Source organism: Dromiciops gliroides, chromosome 6 (genome assembly GCF_019393635.1).
Source record: "Dromiciops gliroides isolate mDroGli1 chromosome 6, mDroGli1.pri, whole genome shotgun sequence".
NCBI classification, from domain to species: Eukaryota; Metazoa; Chordata; class Mammalia; order Microbiotheria; family Microbiotheriidae; genus Dromiciops; species Dromiciops gliroides.
In genome coordinates this window covers 264,194,538-264,216,970 of record NC_057866.1, presented here as the reverse complement: position 1 = coordinate 264,216,970, position 22,433 = coordinate 264,194,538, and the positions used below count along the sequence as shown (strand labels likewise).

Sequence of the window (22,433 nt, the reverse complement as noted above, 5' to 3'; positions counted from 1 at the left end):
AAATGAGGCTAGCTTAGTTTGGTTATCAGCATGAAGAGAGTTCTGGCCTTGGAGTCAAAATATCTGGATCCAAATCCTGGGGCTGCCATTGATTTGGCCAAATTGCTCCCCTTCCCTTTCTTTTCCTCCTGTCCAGGCTTCAGATTCCATATCCATAAAATGATGGGTTATACTGGGCAGGTAGGTGGTACAGGGCATAGAGTGGGAGACCAGGAGTCAGGAAGACCTGAATAAAAATACTGGTTTTAGGTACTTACTAGCTGTTGACCTTGGCCAAGTCACTTAACTTCTGTGAGCCTCAGTTTCATTATCTGCAAATTGGGGGGTCATAATACATCTACCTCCCAGCATTGTCATGAGGATAAAATGATGTCATACATATAAAGCACTTTGCAAACCTTAAAGTACTATGTAAATCCTAACTATTCTTATTCTTATTGTTATCATTATAATCATTAGACCACTAAGGGCCCTCCTACCTCAAAATTTATGATCTTCTAAAGGATTTAAACCAGACTAAAATTCTGTGAATGCTTCTTGTGGACAATGCATCTTAGGTTCTTTCCATTTAAAAAAAATATTTTTTGTATTTTAAAATTATATATTTTGAAAGGTATATATACAGAGTAGTATATAGCTTTAATTTAGCTTCAATCAATTATTCAATCAGTCAAAAGCAATTTATTACGTTCTTACTATGTATTCGGCATTGTGCTAAGCATTGTGGATACAAAAAAGAGCAAAAACAGTACCTTCCCTTGAGGAGTTTACATTTGATTGGTGGTCTCAAAATGGAAATAAATGTGTATATACCAGATAGGAACAAATGGAAGTTATTTTCAGAGGGGAGGGCACTAACAGCTGGGGGAAAGATCTCCTGCAGAAAGTAGGATTTAAACAGAGGCTCAAAGGAAGACAGGGAAGCTAGAAGGAAGAGATACAGTGGAATAGCTTCACAGGTATGGGAATCACAAGTTCAAAGCCACAGAGTTAAGGGATGGAATGTTGTTTCCAATGAAATGCAAATTGGCCATTGTTATTGGATTGTACAGTGTGTGAAGAGAGTGATAAGGTAGGAAAGCTATTAAAAGCCATAAATGCTATTCAGAAGACTATATTTGATCCTGGAGGTCATAGGGAGCCACTGGAGTTTACTGAATAAGTATATCAGGGTATAATGATGTGGGCAGACCTTTGCTTTAGGAAAGATGGAGCTTTCCCACTGAGTAGGAAATAGAATGGAGATAGTATTGGGACAGGGAGAGCAATTAGTGGGCTATTGTAGCAGTGTGGGTGAGAAGTGAGGAGGGCTTCAAATAAGGCCAAGTCCGTAGGAGTGGAGAGAAAGGAGTATTTATTAGTGATGTTGTGAAGGTAGAAACAAGATTTGACTTGCCCAGGGTCACACAGCAAGTGAGTACCTATGGTAGGATTTGAACCCAGGTCTTCCTAAGTCCTGTGTTCTCTTCACTACTTCTCTGAGATGTTGTTATGGAGATCAATATTTTCTGGGCCATCCTTTTCTAAGTTGAGGTCTAGGCTCAGGCAAGTATGCCAGGTGCTCCCTTTGGGTCACCATGGCTGCTGCTTCCTCCTTCCCCTCCCTATTTCCAGCTTTTATTGAAGGGATTCCTAGTTTCAAGGAACAGAGGAGAGCCTTAATTGGAGTCTTACTAGGGTGAGAAGGTTCTCTATATTCCCACAAGATAAAGTAATAAGGACGCATTCCATAGTTCTGGAAGTCCAAGATATGTATTTTCCCCAAAAGAACATTGGCTAATGAAGAAAGAGAATTTTAAAAATACTCACCTCTTTCTCCAAATTCCTTCAAAGCACAGTTCAGCTCAGCTACTATCTTCTACAGGAGCCTCAGAGGATCTACCCAAGTGTTCATAAGATCGTAAACTCAGAGTTAGAGCTAGAAGGAACCTTTGACTTTATCCAGTCTATTCTCTCCCTCTGCCTCTCCCTCGTTTTACAAACAAGAAAACTGAAGCCCACAGGTAGTAATCTCCTTCTTCAAATAGCCTCATAGAAATACCTACCTGTTTTTGTTGAATTGAACAGATATCAGCAGTAGAATAATAAATATTAACATCAAATACCCAAATAAGAAGCTTATATAAAATTGTTTCTCTTAAGCATCCTTACTTTTATTTGCTAGACAAAGATACACTATTTAGGAAGAATAAATATAAAATCAACAACACCAACGTAGTCTCTGATTTCTCATCTCTCCTTTCCCAGGTCTCAACCACCATGAAGCTGCTCATCTTCTCCTGCCTTGTGGCTCTTGCTCTGGCCAGGCCAGTAAGTACAATGAAGTATTTAGAAAGACTTCTCTTCTTACTAGGGAATGGGATCCATTTAAGTATCTGAGTAGGAAACCAAACAATAGGACTTTGGTGTTTTGAGATTAAAATGACTTTTTTGGCTTCCATGAAGCCACTGAGACATTTAGACAGAAAGTAGGCTAATGGCTTCTGTTTGGGGTATAGTTATTTACAATTGAAGAACACAGAGGGGACAATGATAGTGTTAGTTATTCTTATCATTTCTTTGAGCTATTATTATTCTTATCATTTCTTAGCAACAAAGAGATGTGAAAATGTTGCTCCTCTTTGGAGACATAGTTTCCTCAGCTATGTCTATATAGTAATTATATAGTGCTTTGAGGTTAGGAAAGCTACCTGCAAATATCTTGTTTTATCCTTATAAAAATCCTGGGAGCTAGGTGTTATCTTTATCACCATTTTACAGAAGAAGAAACTGAGTCAGACAGAGGTTAAGTGACTTGCCCAGGGTCATATAGCTTGTAAGTGTTTATGACTGTATTTCACCTCAGTTATCTTGATTCCAAGTCAGTGTTTTATCCATTGTGCCTACTAGGTGCCTCTGAAGAACAAAGAATAGGACAGAAAGCAAATGAGAGACAGTAACAGAGACAGAGATACTGAGACACAAGAGAGAGAAGGAGAGAAAAATTCCTAAAGTTCCCTGACACTTTCCAATTCCATGAACAAACCTGGAACATTGTGCTTTTAATATTCCTCAGGTTGAGATGGTTCTTCCAATAATTTCAATATTGTGACATATGTATGAACACAGAGACAGAGACACATACACATACACAAAGAGACACAGTTTTCCCTTCCCTTATTGAGATGTTTCATCAAAAATATTTTCATGGAAAGTCAGTAGTATTAACCATCCAGACAATGGCTTCCATAAACTCCCTTGTAACTTGATAAATTTACAAAGTAGAAAGTGAAATAGAAGACAGGAAAAATATACGGTTATTTCAGCCCCTTCCCCCTAAATGTTTCTTCCTTTCTCCTGAGCAATTCACACCAAAGTAACAGACATTTTGTTGTTTATTTTTGTTGGAATTTTTTAGGTAATTGTCCTAATTGTCTGTTATGTTTAAGAAGCAGGAAGTATTCAAACTATTTATTTCTTATATACTCATGAATAAAACTAATATTGAGTTTCTTTTATTTTCTCCTAGGATGTTCTCAACTTATCTAATAATGTAAGTATTTTTCACTTAAAAGCCTTTAATGAGTAATAGAGTGAGAGTGGTCAGGTGGTGCAGTGGACAGAATTTCTACTCGCAGATTTTGTGTGTGTGTGTGTGTGTGTGTGTGTGTTGCAGATCTTTAGGGTTGGCATCTTCCATGTGTAACCCATGTGTTGTGTTCACCATTCTTTTCCTGCTCCTGGCTCATTTTCCTTATTCATCATCTCATTCTGGATTCTAAGATAATCAAAAGGTGTATTCTAATCTTTCTACATTAATTATTAAAAGTACAACATCCTTCTTATTTATAAACAATTGGCTCTCAGCCTCTATTCCAGTTCATTAAATATATTAAAAAAATAAACTGCTAAAAAATAAACTGAAGAAATCATTTTTCTCATAAGTTTTTGATAATCTTTTTCTATATATCAACCTTTCTAATCTCCTAGGCTTAAATAAACACCAATGATGATGGCAATAAAATTTATTAACAATAAAATAAAGACATAAACAATTACTTATGATATATCAGCTGTGAGAAGGATCACACCTATAAACAATTATTAGAACTGCTGAATTCTCAATTACAGAAACTGTTGCAACTTTCCCCTTTCTCAAGATAGCAATTTTTGTCTCTTCTCAACAATTCTCTTCATATGTCTTTAGAAAAAAGAGAACAATTATTTTAGGAAAGAACTTTTCTTAGTCCTTTCTCTGTTTCTCTCCATCTATTGCAATGAACTCTTTAAAATCAGTCCAAATACTCATCACTCAAGATTCTATTCCCTTTTAAGGATACATTAATTACATCCATAGTTTTTGTGGGAAAGGCTAATATAGTGAGTGTTACATACAAATATTAATGTATATTATATATACACATATATATGTATATAATAGATTAAACATGATGTAATGTATAATGTGCTGGAGCCATAATATTGAAACCAGGAAGAGCTGGCAAATATTGCCTTTGTGCGAGCATGAGTGAGTTACTGAATCCTAGCACCTTTATGCAATTCTCTAAGACTTCTCTACTAAGCTAGAGGTAGGTCACAATATGAAGCAATGCAGCAAGTTCCCATAGCAATGAAATCACTTGTTCTTGACACATACGATCTTTTATCTGACCCCTTCTCCCTGCTCACAAAGCCGTTCCATCAATTCAGGCCATGTCACCCCTTCCAATGGTCTCTTTTTTTTTTTTTTTTTTTTAGTGAGGCAGTTGGGGTTAAGTGACTTGCCCAGGGTCACACAGCTAGTAAGTGTTAAGTGTCTGAGGCCGGATTTGAACTCAGGTACTCCTGACTCCAGGGCCGGTGCTCTATCCACTGCGCCATCTAGCTGCCCCCCCCAATGGTCTCTTAATTGATCTCCCTGCCTCAAGTCTTTCCCCACTCAAGGCCACTCTCTACACAGTTGCCAATGTCATTTTCACCAAACTCATATCTCACCATGTCACTCTACAGCTGTTGTTCAGTTGTTTCAGTCTTGTTTCACTCTCCATGACCCCATTTGGGATTTTCTTGGCAAAGATACTGGAATGGTTTGCCATTTCCTTTTCCGTCTCATTTTACAGATGAGGAAACTGAGGCAAACAGAATTAAGTGACTTGCCCAGAGTCAAACAGCTAATAAGTTTCTGAGGCTGATTTGAATTCAGATCCTCCTGATTTAAACTCCAGGCCTGAAATTCTATCCACTGCACCACCGAGCTGCTGTCACTCTACTACTTACTAAATTCTAGTGGTTCTCTATTGTCCTCTAGAATCAAATACAGATTCTTCTGTTTGCTTTGAAAAATCCTCCAAATCCTCATTCTAACTTATATTTCCAGCCTCACTGTGTACATTGCTCATTCTGTCATACTCCATAATCCAGTCAGATTGGACGTCTTTCTCTTCTTTACACATAGCACTGTTTTCCATCTTTGGGCTTTTGCACTGTCTGTCCCCATGCTTGGAATGCACTCACTCCTCACCTTGCCCCAACAATCCTTTTCTTCCTTCAGTATGCAGCCTGAGCACTATATTCCACATGAAGCCTTTCTTTACCTTCCCCAACTGCTAATGCTCTCTCTCCCCAATTACCTTGTAGTTATTTATTCTCTTTGTATTTGTTGTACATATTCATAGCTACCTGTCTGTCTGTCTGTTTGTCTATCTAACCATCCATCCATCTATCCATCCATCAATTCATTTAATATTTACTTAATATGATCCTTCATTAGGATGTTAGCTAGTAAAGAGTAAGAATTATTTTATTCTTTGTATCTGCATATTCACTTCCTAACAGTGCTAATAGCAGGTGCTTAATAATGCTTGTGGATTGATTGATCTATGTTTGATAAATAAGTGAATATATATGCATATCTGTAGATATGTATATATATACATGTACACATGCATATATGTAGATACATATACGCACACATGCATATCCATCTATATGTACCACCATTTCTGATTTTTCTTTTTGATTTTTACAGAGGCATATTAAACGTCGAGAACTGGAAAACCGTCTGGTAATTATTTTATTCTGTTAATAGAAGAACTGGTCATGATTAATAGAACTGAAGAGATGATGTATTAAGAATACACTCTTGGAGTAAAAGGATGTACTCAAAGTTTAAAGTATGGAGTCAGTGTAAAACTCTATTATACTATAAGTCATGGCAGGGAGAGAAAAAATGGCCAGCTCTAGAGAAAATATATGGGGCTTGGTTCTTAGATAGGGTTTTGTGGCATCTTACAATCTTGTCCTTTGGAAACTTATGATTAAGGACATGTTATGAAAGTCTCAGCTCAATGTTTTATATTTCCAAGGGGATCAAATATACACAAATAGCCATTAGCTTTTCAAACATATTGGGTTGAGGTATTTTTAAACCCAAATACAAGGAAGTGAACATGACTTGGAGAGTTTACTCTGAAATGGAGATGTATTTTTGTTCAGTCATGTCCTACTCTTCATGACCTGATTTTGTTTGTTTGTTTGTTTGTCTGTTTTTTTTTGCGGGGCAATGAGAGTTAAGTGACTTGCCCAGGGTCACACAACTAGTAAGGGTCAAGTGTCTGAGGTCTGGATTTGAACTCGGGTTCTCCTGAATCCTGGGCTGGTGTTCTATCCACTGTGCCACCTAGCTGCCCCCCCTTTTGGGGGGAAATGGGTTTTTCTTAATGATACTGCAGTGTTTTACCATCTTCTTCAGCTCATTTTATAGAAGTGGAAACTAAGGCAAACAGGGTTAAGTGATTTGCCCAGGGTCATGCTGCTAGTGATTGTCTGAGGCTGGATTTGAACTTAGGTCTTCCTGACTCCAGGCCCAGCTGCCCCCTCAACTGGAAGCTGGCTTTGAAATAGCTCTAACTCGTGTTAAGAGAGGGAAAATCCAAGGTTCCCCTCCCTTTGCTTCCATAGTATTTTTTCACTATTTAACTGCTACTCTCTATCCGGTAGCCCTTTGTACACTTATCAGAATAGTTTCTTATATGTGTAAGCCTTAATAAACATTGAATCTGCTATTTTTACACATTTTAAACTTTTCATTTCATTTATCTATCCATTTTATTTATTTGTTCACTTATTTATTTATTTGATTGTTTCTTCATTCATTCATCCATTTATTTAATTTTTCTTTTGTTTGTTTTTTATTTATTTTTGCAGATTTGGCCATTTTGTTAAGCAAGGGTAGACTGATCAGTTTATTACATTGATGAAGTTAGCAACCCTTTTTCCATGGGAAGGGTATAGAGTTCACTCCCCTCTACATATATGGGGAATGGAATCTACTCTTCCCCTTTCTCACTTCAAGGGGGCTGTTAGATTTTATTGGAAGAAATCTTTTACTGTAACATAATGGGGTTTTACAGTTGACTTACTTCCCACTATCAAGCATTGAACTTCACATTTACCTTTTAACCCCTGCAGATTGAAGATGTCATTCCAACAAGTGAGGTGAGTTATCCTGGTTAATAATCATTGCCCCAGCATGGGGCAGGAAGAAATCTACTTTTTCCTTCCTTTGTTTTTTGTTACCCTGTTCAGCTGCTTTGGGAGGGGGAAGAGGAAGGAAAAGATCACGTCTCCAAACTGGAATAACTTTAGTTGTCTACAACAATCTGGTTAGAAGGATTTAGCCAGTGGGTATTTAATGCTCACTGGGTGCAGAGCATTATTTAGAGAACTTTTCTGTTCAGGTGCCTGGATCCTAGGGTCCATTTTCCACTTTTCTCTAGCTATAGCAAGGAGGGCAGTAAGAGTTCCAGTGTGCTCGAGGTCATACAACTAGACCAAATACAATATGGCATTCTGGGAAGATGGCAGAGTATGTCAGAAATGTCCAGGCTCTCCAGATTTCCTCTAAGACAGAAAGTCACCACAAAATGAATGTAGAGAGGCAAAAAAAGGTGAACCAGTTGTCCTCCTGAGAGGACCTTGGAGAAGACATCAGGGCCTGAGGTTTGGCCTGAGTGAAGTGTAGATTAAATGAGACAAGATATCTAAAACATTTTGTAGGTGGTCCAGTGTTAAACACAAAGCTCTGATCTTATAGGTTGGCATTCTCTTTACAAGGCACTCTTTTTCACACTGTACTCCCATTATATCTTCCTGCGATAATATCTCATTCATATTGTGATTATTTTTCTTATTTAAAAATTATGAATAACTTTTGTTTTAGCAACACCTTCATTTGCAAAGATACCTCCCCTACATCACACTCCCTCCTATTTCCAACCCAGTGAGCCCACCTGGTAACAAAGAATAACAAAAGCAGAAAAAAGGCAGTTTAATAAAAATCAACTAGCACATATTGACAGTCTTTTGCTATTACATATCCACAGGCCCCCACTTCCACAAAACGGGGAGCCAGGTCTATTCTCAGCTGGTCCAGGTCTGAGCATCTTGGTCACCTCTGCAAGTGCTGTGATTTTTAGTCATTTGAGAAACCTATTCTTGCATGAGACCTCCAGGTTTTTCTGTCAAAGGAAATGATCCCAGAAATGCAACAGGTGACACAATTTCAAAGGGAAAGAAAGAACGAATAATAATCTACTCCTTATTCTTTGCAGGTTTCATCAAGTGAGGTAAAGAATTTGGATCTCAAATCTATCCAATCCTTTCCTTTTATTTTATGGCAACAAAGGCCAAGTCTACAAAGCCAGAGAGAAATGAAAGTAGGGAAAAAATCTAGCAAATGGGTGGGGGGTGGATAATTTTAATACAAATTTGCCAAAATCAAATAGAAATCCTACCCCAAATTTCTAGACTCTCTCATTTCACATTGATCATGTAAATTCAGGCTCCATGTTCTATAATGGCTATATTCCAAGCCAATTGTCCCATTTTGGGTTAAATTCTATGTATAAACTCACAGGAATTCAGGACAAATGTACCTTGAAATAAATGCATAGGTTCTACCTGCCACATGCATATATATTTTTTCATGATGCATTCATGCTCACTTGACCAAAGAAAACCTCTCCGGCAATGATTGGGTGAGGGTATGGGAACAATCTGTAGTCATTGAAAAGAGTAAAGTGAATTGGGTTTTGAGGGCATGATTTTTTCATTTTGGTCTGATAAGGACAGTATTCTAGCCTAATGTAATAGCCAGATACAAGTATGCATTTTATTGTTACTCAGTAACATCAGGCTAGCCTCTTGTGTAGAGAGATATCTAGTAGAGAGTAGATGCCCTCCTAACTCCGAGTCCTTTGCTTAGCTTCTCCTTTCATAATAAATCAGGCAGAGGGGTGTACAGGTCTTTGTAAATACATCTGACTTTCATGTCCACTCCTGGCACTTTGTAGTCAGGTTTCCTGGGCCAAAGTGCATGGGCTCAGAGCACTAAAGCTGAATCTGTTTTTTCTAAGGAATCTCTTCACCAGCTGAACAAAGTCAGACAGTCCTTGGAAAAGTATGAGGTCAACAGACTCAGAGAGGTAAAAATTATCTTAAAACTTCATGGAAACATTCATATTATAAGGAAAATGATTTTTTTTGGAAATGGGACTTAGTGAGTACTTAATTTTATCTTCTATAGAGGATATCCTAGAAGTTTTAGTGCACTTTTAAGCCTTTAAAACTTCAGTTTTTAAAATGTATAACAGGTAACAACAACAAAAGCAAGGTATTTTGTTGATTCAATTTGGGGATTCTTTAATTTAATGGATCTCACTCTTAAAGCTTAAGCTTTTAAAAATTAAAACTGCACTAAGATTTTTGGAATGCCCAGTATAAAAAAGATCATTTTTCTATTTGAGCATAGTGAATACTGATTTATGTTTAGTGAGTTCTAAAGTAGACTAATATTATTCATTATATCCACAGTTTACCTATACACAGGGAGAACAGAAGGACAAAAACAATGGCTTACTGCCAAAAATTGTTTGCATTTTTTCAAAAGGCTAATTGTTGTTTAGTCATTTTAGTCATATCTGAATCTTCATGACTATGTTTGGGGTTTTATTGCCCAAGACACTGGAGTGGTTTGCCATTTCATCCTCCAGCTCATTTTACAGATGAGGAAATGGAGGCAAACAGGGTTCAGTGACTTGCCCAGGGTGAAACAGCTAGTAAGTTTCTGAGACTGGGTTGGAACTTGGGTGTTCCTGACTCCAGGCCTGGCATGCTACCCACTATAGGGTCATCTAGTTGTCCTAAGAGGTTAATAGAGAATTAAATTAAATGGTTATAATACAGTGCCATGCATATACTTCCTGGTTACTCCTTCATTTTCTGCCAGCCAATGCATGTATTATTGGGGCTAGATAGAAAAACTTTTAAAAGGTATTTCTTTTTGAAAAGGACCAATGAAGTCCAGGTGGGTACAATATTATCTCCTTCATCATCTTTAGTCTTGTGTTCATTCTCTTTTCTCGACAGGATTTGAAGACTTCATCAAGTGAGGTGAGACCTGTTCATTTAATGAACCCTGAATTAACCAACATAATATCCCTGCTACTCTCTCCTTCTTGTCATATTATTATGCAGTTCAGAACTGCTGCAAATCCCATTACACATTGTGGGGGGTTGTTCTTCCATTTTGTTGATTCCTCTTATGTGTTTGGTCATTCAGGGAAAAAAGCCTTGTATTTGAAATTTCCTGATGATAAAATATAACATGAACAATCTCTCTGGAGATAATTAAGAATTAATGATATTGGAGGGAACACATAACTTCAGACGTACTGATTACTGTGCTTTTGGTTATCTAGAATATCTGTATTAAAGCAAAGAATTATCTCAACATTAGGCTTTTATTTGGCCACAAAGACTAGACAAATGGCTATACTGCATTTATGGGTTTGTCATAAAATTAAAATTGATTCTTTTTTTTTTTCTTTTCAAAAGGAATCTGTCGCTCCAACTACTGAAGTAAGACAACTTCAATGCATGAAAATATTTTAATATTCTTCCTGATTTCTTCTATAGTATTTATAAAACACTTCATTTTGAATGGAAAAAACCTTTGCAGAGGTCTTAAGTGAACTTGAATTATCTTAATTTTACTTCATTATATTGTTAAAAATATTTTTCCTATTGAAATGAAAGAATGCTATTTGGAAAAAAATTCTCCAAAATATTTATTCTGCCTTTCCAATTAAGTCATGCTTTCTGATGATGATGGACGACAAAGAATCTCTTTTGGAGGGTGATTTTTATTGTTGAAATTGGTGCTATATCTCAGGAAGACAAAAAGGAAATACGGTTTGTATTGAGCTGGAAGACTTTTGGTTCTTGTTTGCAAGGAATGGACAGAGACCACTTGGTGGTGGATGATAGAAGCTGCTTCACCTGTTGGCCACATGCCCATGTGAATAGGCCTACTTCTCCTTGATCTCCAGGGTTTTCCCTTCAACACCCTAAGAGAGAAAATAATTATAGTTAGCATTTTTATAGCGCTTTAAGGTTTTGTAAAGCACTTTACAAATATTATCTTATTTTATCCTAGTTCAGGCTCAGGGAAATGTAAGTGGCAAAAGCTCAGGCCACTGCATTGGCCTGACTTTTGATGCAATATTTTTTTTTAAACAGGAACGTGTCCGCAGACAGGTTGAGTACAACTTCAATGAGGTAATGTGTCACATTGTATGATAACTAGAAGGCCACTTCTCTCTCTCTCTCTCTCTCTCTCTCTCTCTCTCTCTCTCTCTCTCTCTCTCTCTTTCTGTCTCTCTGTCTGTCTGTCTGCCTCTCTCTTTCCCCTTGAAGCTATATCCAACAGAAGCTCAACTCTAAGACCATTTGGGGAGGCAGCTCAAATTGGAAACTTTGGACTGACCATTTTCCCCTTAAGGTCTCTTCTTGCTCTAAATCTATTATCTTATGATCCTTCCCCAGTGAATATTGAGGTTACTTACCAACAGAATGATTTCTCAAATCCTGTTATCTTGAACCATCACCCTAGAGAAAACAACAACTACAAGAACAAGACTATCCCCAGCCCCCAATTTACCTTGATATCTTCTGTTGGGATTTTTTCTCCAACTCCCTTAGCCTTTCTATTCTCTAGGCTGAAATTATTCCTATCCATTTCTTTACCTTCTCTTCCACTGCACATTTAGAATACCTGTTCTGTTATGAGTAGACTTCTCTACATCCTTTACTTTTGATTTAACATTTCTTTGGCCTTTCTAGCACTAACTGAAACCTGGATATTCCCTTGGGATACCATATCCCTAGTTACCCTTTCCAAAAGAGACATTTCTTTCTCTAAGTTCTTTTGGGGGAGTGGGAAACATGCTGTTGGAATATGGTGAAATGGATTTGCCAGATCCTTGTTCTCCATGGTTTCTTCTAAATCATTCTGTTGCACCCACTTGACAATCTCATGCCATCAGACTATTATATTACTACATCCTCTTCCCATTCTTGTCAGTGCCATCTCCCCACATTCAGGACAGCCTTCCTTCTTCCTTGATTATTTCAGCACCTGACTCAGATTTCTTTGTGGTCCATCAAACTCAATGACTTTAGTATCTATATCCATGGCCTTTCTAATATTCATATATCATAGTTCCTTGACTTCCTCAACTCTAATGGTTTCTACCTCATTGAATTTTTGGTGTTGCTATACTCCAAAAATATTAATCTATGAAATTTCCCTTTCCTTGTACTACAATATCCTGTCCTCCTGTCTTTCCTACTTGATGAACTTGTTTTTCATTCTCAACCTCTTTTTATTCCTGATCCTCCTGCCTCTACACTTGACCAAGTATCAGCCATTTCCAGAAAAGACTCATCACCACCATAGAATTGCTTTCTCCTTCCATACCTGTCTCAATAATTCTCTATTTTGGATTACTTTCCCACTAATTTTCTTTGCATTTGCTCCCAATCATTGCCATAAAAAAGTAATGAAGCTATATGATTTTTTTCCTTTGTAGATCAATGATGCACAACTTCATGGTTGTTTAACAATTTGTCATGAAGGGGCTCCCTTTCTCACTTCCCAGAGTGCATATTTCAAACTCTCTTCTCTGTCTTCTCCAAGCCTTCAACTCTATTCATCCCCTTATCTCTGAGCCAGGCAGAATGCACCTTCTATTTTGTTGAGATAAAGTTAGTCTAATGCGAGTGTTCATTTCATCCTCTTCTCAATAATTCTCTTTCTTTACTCATCCATCCGTCCTTCTCTCTAGTATCTGAATAAATACCTCTCCTTCTGGCCAGAGCTAACCAATTCACTTGATCCATTCCTTCCTGTGTCCTACAAAACATCACTCCATTGATTATTTTTATTCTTTCTTGAATTGTCATAGTATCATAGATATAAAGCTGGACAAAACCTCTGATGCCACTTTGTCCAACTCCTTCATTTTACACTCAAAGGAAACTGATGTCCAAAGAGGATAAATGGCTTCCAGAAGGACATTTGGTTTATAAGTGGCAAGATTTGAACCCAGACCCTCTGACTTCAATGTCACAACACTTCACTCTGTACTATTTCCCCTCTAATTGTCTATACAATCTCAATGCAGTATACTTATTTATTTATCCAACTCTTGGCCTTAGTCTCAATAACTATAAATAGGTATATTATTATGCTATACATTTGCATAATGCTGTACAGTTTAGAAAAAATTGCACATTCAGTATCAAATATACTACTAGGCAATCATTAAATCATATTTAAAAACTGTGAGTCAATCTTAAAAGTTATATCAACTTTTTTATTGCAGGAGGATTCTTCTGCCTCTCGTGAGGTAAGCCATCTTGATTCTATGTCTATGGTTAGCATCCCAGTAAATTTCATTTAATGAACCTCATGAAGAACCCATTTTCTAACACTTCCTGATTTATGGGAAGAATTGTGGTGCTTTTGGCAGTAATATAGAAGTTTGAGAAAAGTGGGTTTGGGTGGTTTGTTTTAGATATGTTGAGTTTCAGATGCCTATGGGACACCTGATTTGAATTGTCTAGGAGACAGCTCATGATCATGGAATTATAGTTTTATAGACTTAGAGCTAGAAGGGACCTTAGAGGCAGTTGAGTATTATCTTTTTGTTTTACAGATGAGGGAACTAAGGAAGAGTACAGTTAAGGGAGATTGCCCAAGATCACACAACTAGTAGTACCTGAAGTGGTATTTGAAGCCTTTATTGCTGACTCCAAGTCCAGTGACCCATCCATTTTGCTATGCTGACTCAGAGCATGGAGCTCAGGAGAGAGACTGGGGATGGATATATGGATCTTCTATAGAGATGATAATTGACATGTGTGAGCTTATGGGATCACCAAATGAGATGGTGTAAAAAAAAAAAAGAGGGCTCAGGAAAGAGCTTTGGGAACACAATGTGGGTAATGGCATAGGAAAAAAAGAATGAGAAGGGAAGTTAGACATATAGGAGCAAAACCAAGGGAGACTGGTGTTATTAAAACCTAGGGAGGAGAATATCAGGGAGGAGAGAGGTTTCAATAATGTTTTATTGCTGAGAGCACCAAAAGGGTGAGGACTGAAGTAAGGCCCTTAGGCTAAGCAATTAGGAGGTCACCGATTAGTTTGGAGAAAGAAGTTTCTGTTGAGTGGAGGGGTAAGTTATCAGAATGCAGGGAGTCTAAAAGAGTGTGAAGAGAAATAGAGACACAAAATAGAGATTTTTTTGAGGAATTTGGCTGAGAAAGGGTGGGGGAAATATTAAGATGATGGAAGGGACTGTGTGTGTTTCTTGGCAGTAGAGAAAGGATCTGTAGATAGAGAAATAGGAAAAAAAAATCCTTTAATTCTCCAACATACTTGGCAATGCTGGTTAATCAGTATTATTAAGTTGGATATGTGTTAAAATTAAATCCTTTTTTTTCTCATAGGAGTCTATCATTTCCTCCAATGACTTGTAATACACTAGCGTAATTTTAAATGGGTCGATCTTTTCTAAGGTATCCTATATTTTTACTATGTATGTTTAATTTAATTTACTTTCTATTTATTTCTTTTTTACCAGAGCAAGATTGAAGATGTCAATGAACAGTATCAGCATTATCTGGTAACACTTAAGACTTGGGACACATGTCACTGGAGAATAAAAGGGAATGCGACACAACACCAAGCTAGCCTTTTCAACAAGGGTCATTTTCCTACCTTTAAATGAAAGCGTGTGGCTCTGAGGATTTTGTTTGTGACCATTATTTGTGGCCACATATAAGAATGTGACTGCTTTTTACAGCTTAAATACAGAACCGCTGAACATAAGACCCCACTCATTATTTTTCTTTTTGCACAAATAGCCAGACTGTGGCCTCATCCTATAGAGTATTTGGTTTCCCATTGGCAGTTTGTCTTCCCTGGGGTTTTGAAAGAATGCTTCATTTCCCTCAGAATGAGAAGTAATCACTTTATTGTTCTGAAGCAAATAGAATTTTTGATAATACATATACATACATATATGTATGACCTTATGATATATATGACACTTTAGTCATGTATCCAATATATGTTTTATTTATTTACATATTCATCCATCTTACTCATTAGTTTATGTATTTATGCATTTATTTCACCAGAGAAGACTTCAAGAAGAGAGAGCTCTTAACTTCCGCTCCCTGGTAAAATTTCTTTTAAGATTTGAAACAATTGAATGAAAGAGAATGTAATACAATAATATTCATTTTTAGTAGTAGCTAAGAATACAGCTATAAGGGTAACATAAAAAGATGTAATTTGGATAATTTGGTTCATATCCACATCCATCAAGTATTAACAGTAGTTTAAAACCAGTAGCTAAATCAATAGAGACAATCAAGGCAAAAAGACTTTTAATTTGAACTCTTAGCCAAAGAAAGGTACTTCATTCTGCCTCTGAGTTCAGAGGTGTTTACCACAGCTTGCTGCTATCCTTTGGTTGTAGATACTTAATAAATCACAAATTTAACTTGGTTTTAAGTCATAAAAGTAAAACAATCTGTAAATATATACATATGTTAATGAGTTGTCATAAAAATAAAAATATCTTTGTGTTTTTCATTTACTCAGGAATCTCTCTATTATCCTACTGAGGTGAGATATTAATTAATTAATTTTTGAGATATATTCATTTATCTTAAGTACTTTAATATTATTGAACATGTTTTTAATTTTTACTCTCTCTATTTTTTTTAGCTGAGAAAGCCTCAGGAATACAGAGAAAAGCTCTACATGGTAAGATTTCATTTAAGATAGAACCAAACGTTGGTAATCAATGAAAACAAAATTTATCAGTATATTTCTCCTTCCTTCACTATAATACAGATTTGTCTTCCCAGATCCTAACATATAATCATGTAGTCCTTAATAGTTCATTTGTGATTCTATTCATTCATGTTGAAGTCTTTTATCTCTAGCCACAAAACTATAGTCTCTTACAATCATATTCATCATTGTCCCAACTTTTATCATCTCCAAGTCTCTGACCTTCTTGTTGGCTGTTTATTGGGTCTCGGAAAATAAGTGACTCATTTTCTCCTAAGTGTGATAAACATTTTTTCTAAGCCAAATATCCTATCATCTTTCTGTCAGTCTCCAGACAATCAGAAGTAAACCAAAGAAAACACCACCACCAGCAGCACCATCACCCAAAACAAGCAAATGAATAATTAAACAAATTGAACCAAGTTCCAGCTTTTTAGTAATTAAACCAGGGTCTCTTTGGCCCCGTTAGCCAAATAATCATTTGACTTTGACTCAAAATTCTCTTTGATCTGTATTTGAAACCAAGTTTTCCTAACTTCAGCTCTAGCACTCCAACTATTTTGCCACAATAATGATGATGATAACAACTACCATAATAATGATAACTAACATTTATATTGAGTTTTAATGTTTGCAGAGTTCCTTACAAATATCATCTCATTTTATTCTCACAATAATCCTGGTAGGTAGGTGCTATTATAACCTTCATTTTACAGATGAGGAAATTGAGGCAAAAAGACATTTAGTGGTCACATGGGTGAGAACTATCTGGTGCCAAATTTGAACTACTTCCCTATCTGGCTACCTCTGCTGTGCTGACCCTTTGAATGATCTCTAATGTTTCCTGTTCACATTTCTATTAGAAGGAATATCTACTAGATTTTCTCAGGGTGCAGATGGGTATTAGGCAATAGCCTACTCAAGGAATGATTAGTTTCCTGCTCCTTATACATATGGGAAGAGGGTTCTCACCTCTTTTCAAGAAAATAAAATCTCTTTAATAGGTTTTACATAGAAGTTTGCTTTCTCTTTCCATTCAGTAGGGAAATTTACCATCCCTGAAACAAAAGATTAGTACAATAATACACGATCTAAGACCAACATGATGTGAAAAGAGGAGTATTGGTCTATAGTATGTGGAGACCTTGACCAAATTATTCTGGGTCTCAGTTTCTGTGTCCACAAAACAGAGCAGATAATACTCTTGCCACTTAACTCCCAAGTTTGTTGTAAGGAAAAATTTTTGAAAACTGTAAAGCCAATGCATAAGTTCATAGTGAATTATAGTGACTAAATTATTTCCCCTTTTTTCCTCTTTAAAAAAATCGCTGATGAAATCATCTTGCATCATTATAGGAGCAGCCAGAATTCTACTACCCATATGTTCCCATTTATGTACCACGATTTATGCTTTATCCAGTAGAAGCTTCCATCTATTCTACCCGCAATGCTCCAGTATCTTCTATTAACAGGGCTACTGAAACAGTCTTTACCCATTCTGAAGAGAAGGTGAGTTCCTTTTAATTTATTACACCTCAATGTAATTATTATTTGAATAAATGCCACAGAGAATTAAAAGACTGAAAACTCATAAAAATACAAAAGTAAGTTTATCTGGGATAGAATCTAAGGCAAAAACTTCCTTTAAGTGTGAAAGCAATCTCTAGTCTTAGGCTAACCCAAGGTAAGACACTGCAAGATTCCTTGCACATATACACTCTTCACTTAGGATTCAGTTAAGTTTAAAGGGTTGAATTTTTCATGGTAAATCCACCTAGGCATGAATTTCGTTGAAGAGGAAAAAAATAAATCTCCAATATATAGGAGTTCAAATTGAAGAAAGCTGACCCTCTTAATCTCATTTCCAACACCAATATCTAATTCAATTCAGTTCTATTTGTCTTTATTAAGTTCTTAACAAAGCAAAGTTCTTTTCTGTGTATTAGAGACACAAAGGTAGTCAATAAGCATTGATTAACCACTTATTATGTACTAAGCATTGTGCAGTGATGGGCAGGAGGAATACAAAAAATGGGGGGAGAGTGCCTATCTTTAAAGAGCTAGCAATCTAATAGGGAAATGACATGAATAATTTTATACAAATAATATAAATGGAAAGTGATTTCAGGGGGGAATATCCATGGTGGAGTTAGAGGGTTATGGCAGAAGATAGAATTTGAGCTGATGCAGGGAAACTAAGAGGTGTAGGTAAGGAGAGAGAAATTTCTAGGCATGAGTGAGAGCCAGGACAAAAGTATGGAGACTGGAGATGGAGTATCATGTTCAAGGAACAAGAAGTAGATCAGCATAGCTGAATCATAGCATTCATGGAGAGGATTAAAGTATAAATAGACTGAAGAGGTAGGATAGGGCTAGGTTGAGAAGGGCTTTAAATACTAGAAAATTTTCCATTTTATCCTAGAATTAATAGGGAGTTTATTGAGTAGAAGAATGACACAGTCATTCTAGGAAAGTCACTTTGGCAATTGAGTGGAGGATGGATTAAAATGTGAAGAGCTTTCAAGCAAAAAGAGCAAATACATTTGGGGATAATAGACTTTTCTTGACAGAACTGCTCACCCTTCCCACCTTTGCCAAACAGAAGGAAAAAGGCAAACACAAGGTTGAGTTGTTTGGTACATTCCTTAGGTGTTAATTGTTTATTTTTTATTTTGTTGTGAAATAGGTATTTATTTCTATTTAAAATAAATATTTTTCTTTTAGAAGAACTAAGAAGAGCTTCCCCCTCTCTCCTGATCCTTGGTAAGTCACTTGTAATTTGGTTTAATGTAAATCAATCAGATCCAATTTTTATATCATGAATGTGTGCAGAGGAAAATACTTCAAAAATCCTTATCTAGTGTATTTTAACCTATTATCTTTTAGGAGATTATGAAATGGATACTTTATTAAATATATAAGTCAGCATAATATATACTAAATATTTATTAAGATGAAATTTGGGATTAACTATCATATTAATAATAATTTAAAAGAAGATTAAATTTAATTTCTATCAATCGATTTTTATAGTAGAGTCATTTTTAAAAAATGATGCTGACATACCCATGCCAATTTCCTAGGATATGTGATCCTGTGTATCTCCAAAAATGGTATTTTTCAGTAGTGTATTCTTCCACATGTGTCTAGTTGCACTGTTACTTCTGTTTTTTCTACAGCAGGGTCAAGTTGGAAGGGCAGCATTCACTGTCAGTCTGAGCAAGTAATTTCATCATGAGAAATATCTACAGGGGGAAACAGGTCACTTTTGTTTAAAGGTAGAAGCTTCCTGGCTCTAGCAGTGAAGTTTCCAGTGAATGTCAGTCTACTGGTCCTTCACTAGAATGTGAGCTCCTTGAGAGCAGGGGCTGTTTTGTTTTTGTCAGTACCATGGACAATTACTGGCATCTAATAAGTATTTGCTGAATGGGATCAGTTAGGTGGTATAGTCGATAGAGTGTCAGGCCTTTAGTCAGGAAGACTCTTCTTTCTGAAATCAAATTTGGCTTCAGACTAGCTGTGACACTCTGGGCAAGTCACTTAACCCTTTTTACCTCAGTGCTTCTTCTGTAAAGTGAGTTGGAGAAATAAATGACAAACCAGTCCAGAATCTTTACCAAGAAAATCCCAAATGGGGCCATGAAGTCAGACATGATTGAAATGATTGAACAAGAGGAATGGGATCAAATCAAGGCTAGAACTGGCCAGCAGGCATCAACAACTAGTCATGGTAACCCAGGGAGAAGAGTCTACTTAAGAATGGAGGTCATATTAACTGTGTTCCTTAGAGGGAGTGACCAAGCAAATGAACAAAGAGATCTTTTGAAGCATTGAGATATGTAGAAGATAGGATGTTAACTCCAGGTTAAGTAGCATTTTGAATCTCAACCTCAGCATCCCCAGTAGCAAGGTTGATGAGCATGGCCAGCAGCAGCAGAATTATGTGCAAAATATACATAGAAAAAAGTATTAATATTAGGCAAAATACATACTGGAAAATATTCTTTGGAGACTAGTCTTATTTTTCTTGTGACCAAGTCTTCTCCCAAGTGCTGTAGATGTCTAAAACCCCAAACCTAGAGTACTAAGGCAGATTGTTAGGATAGTGGACTGGCTTTGACTTAGTTCAAAGTTATTTACCCATCAATTCAGTTCAGTTCAATTGTGAAGCATAGATCAAAGAGCACTGGATTTGGATGAAAACAAATGGGTATAAATGCTGACTTTGCTACTTTATGCCTGTGTGACCTTGAGCAAGTTACCGAACTTCTCTTGGCCTCAGTATGCTTATCAGTAAAGTGAGAATGTTAAACTGGATGATTCATTTACCTTAAATAAACTTGTATCTTATGCCGGGCATTGTACTGGCTGCTGGCAATAGTAAAAAATTGGATGATCAAATACAAAAGTAATTCATGTATAAAGGAGTACACAAATGTCCAAATATATAATCAATTACCAGTCCTTTGGTGATAAATTTTGAGCTCAAGAGTCTTGGTGTTGCATTAAACCAATAGTGAATGGTTAGAAAACATAGTCACACAAATTTATAGCTGAAAAGAATCCTAGAGGCCATGAAATCAAATTCCTCATTCTACAGATGAAGAAACTGAGTCATAGTGAGGTTAAATGTCTTGCTCAGAGTCACAGCCCTGGTGTCAAAATTGAAAGCAGCTCTTTCTGACTCAAAATCCAGTGCCCTCTTCAGTGTACCAGGATGCATCTTTAAATGTAGATTAGTGTGGATTAATTTCTATTTGCCTAGGAAATATTAACTGTGGAAGCCCCATTGCCTTTCTGTTTCATGCTCTGTTACTATGAAAGAAAACAGTTGATGTCAAGACCAATGGCTCAATCTTTCCCAGTGATAACTAGGAGTGACAGGCAACAAACATGAATTTAAAAATTCTGTGTTATAAAATGTTATTTTCCAGCCACAAATAATGGCAATCACTAATATTGAATTTCTCTCTTTATTCACAGTTCTGACTGAAAATTGCAACCTCTTTATGGGATCTGTCTTCTATTGGTGTCCACAATTTGCATCATCCTATGCAAGAGATTTGACGCTCATTATTGAATGAAAAACAAAGAAAAGTAAAACAAAACTCAGGAGAGTGGAATCTTTCTCTGATGTGTACTAAATGGCATTATTCCTCTTAATCAAAATTTGATTTATAAACTCTCTTTCCTGTATCCCACTTTCAGTCCTGACAAGCCAGGTGTAGGGAATTCTAGCATGGCGACATTATTTATAGGTACCAAACTTTTGCTATGTTTCTGTAAAGGGAATTTATAAGAAAGAGTCCTTGAATTATTTAACTTCTTGGCACTTCTCCTTCTAGCTACTGTGTAACAAAGTTTTCCTTGTTTCTTGCTTTTAATAAATTAATTATTAAGGCACCATTTTATTTGGCCTTTATTTCTATTCTCTACAATTCATTTTATTTAATCCTGATGCATCATGAACTGGCATCTAACATGCTCATGCACAAAAACTACCTTGGGATAAAAAAATATGACATAAAGGATACTCAGAAGATGACTCAAGAAGAGCATAAACACAGTGTTTGGTTCTGTACTATTGGAAGCCTGCCTATCCTTTTCAGGCCAGATCAAATGCTTCTTCCTTCCTGAAGTTTTAACATATTTACCCCCTGCAGATTCACAATATTTTACTTGTCTATTTGTATCACCCACTTTGAATGTAGGTATCTTGTTTTCCCTATGATTGGAAACTTATCAAGGCCAGGGACTGGGACTGGGACTGGGATATTCACTTTTTATAGCTACTTCTGTACTTAGAATGTGTCATAAATATCATTAGGGATGGGATGATAGGATCCTTGATTTAGATTCAAAAGAGTCCTTACAGCCTTTGAAAGGCCTTACAGCCTTGAATCCGACTCTCTCAGTTTATAGATTAGGACTGAGACTTGGAGAGACTAAGTCAACTCAACATACATTATTAAGTGCCTCCGTGTACTATGTGCTGTGCTAAGCACCCTATCCACTATGCCATCAGGCTGTCTTTGAGGGAGACATAGGAGTAGGTATAAGGGTTGAACCTGTGATTTCACTGGTACAGAGAAATCCCAAATAAGGAAACTCCTTTCCCCTCATGACCCCTAAATCTGTTCTTCACCGTGGCCTCCAATTCTAGTAAACTTCAGTTCTTCCTAGTCTATATCACCTCTCTTCTCTTCCTGACTTTGATACTTTTGTGAATCAGTACACCATTTTC

At 36.6% G+C, this 22,433-nt stretch overlaps 1 protein-coding gene across 2 annotated transcripts in view; it reads left to right on the top strand.

Moving 5' to 3' along the window:
- Positions 1-21,530, top strand: part of LOC122730458 (alpha-S1-casein-like) — a 70,189-nt gene extending 48,659 nt beyond the window's left edge. For both annotated transcript variants that reach the window (XM_043969589.1, XM_043969590.1), the window contains 17 exons: positions 2,248-2,310; positions 3,509-3,532; positions 6,008-6,043; positions 7,450-7,476; positions 8,592-8,606; positions 9,396-9,464; positions 10,408-10,431; positions 10,876-10,899; positions 11,560-11,598; positions 13,707-13,730; positions 14,967-15,008; positions 15,526-15,567; positions 15,995-16,018; positions 16,121-16,159; positions 17,546-17,698; positions 18,914-18,952; positions 21,173-21,530. In XM_043969589.1, the coding sequence (XP_043825524.1) occupies positions 2,260-2,310; positions 3,509-3,532; positions 6,008-6,043; positions 7,450-7,476; positions 8,592-8,606; positions 9,396-9,464; positions 10,408-10,431; positions 10,876-10,899; positions 11,560-11,598; positions 13,707-13,730; positions 14,967-15,008; positions 15,526-15,567; positions 15,995-16,018; positions 16,121-16,159; positions 17,546-17,698; positions 18,914-18,922 (642 nt within the window). In that variant the 5' untranslated portion in view covers positions 2,248-2,259 and the 3' untranslated portion in view covers positions 18,923-18,952; positions 21,173-21,530. The remainder of the gene's footprint in view (positions 1-2,247; positions 2,311-3,508; positions 3,533-6,007; positions 6,044-7,449; positions 7,477-8,591; positions 8,607-9,395; positions 9,465-10,407; positions 10,432-10,875; positions 10,900-11,559; positions 11,599-13,706; positions 13,731-14,966; positions 15,009-15,525; positions 15,568-15,994; positions 16,019-16,120; positions 16,160-17,545; positions 17,699-18,913; positions 18,953-21,172) is intronic.
- The last annotated feature ends 903 nt before the right edge of the window (positions 21,531-22,433 follow it).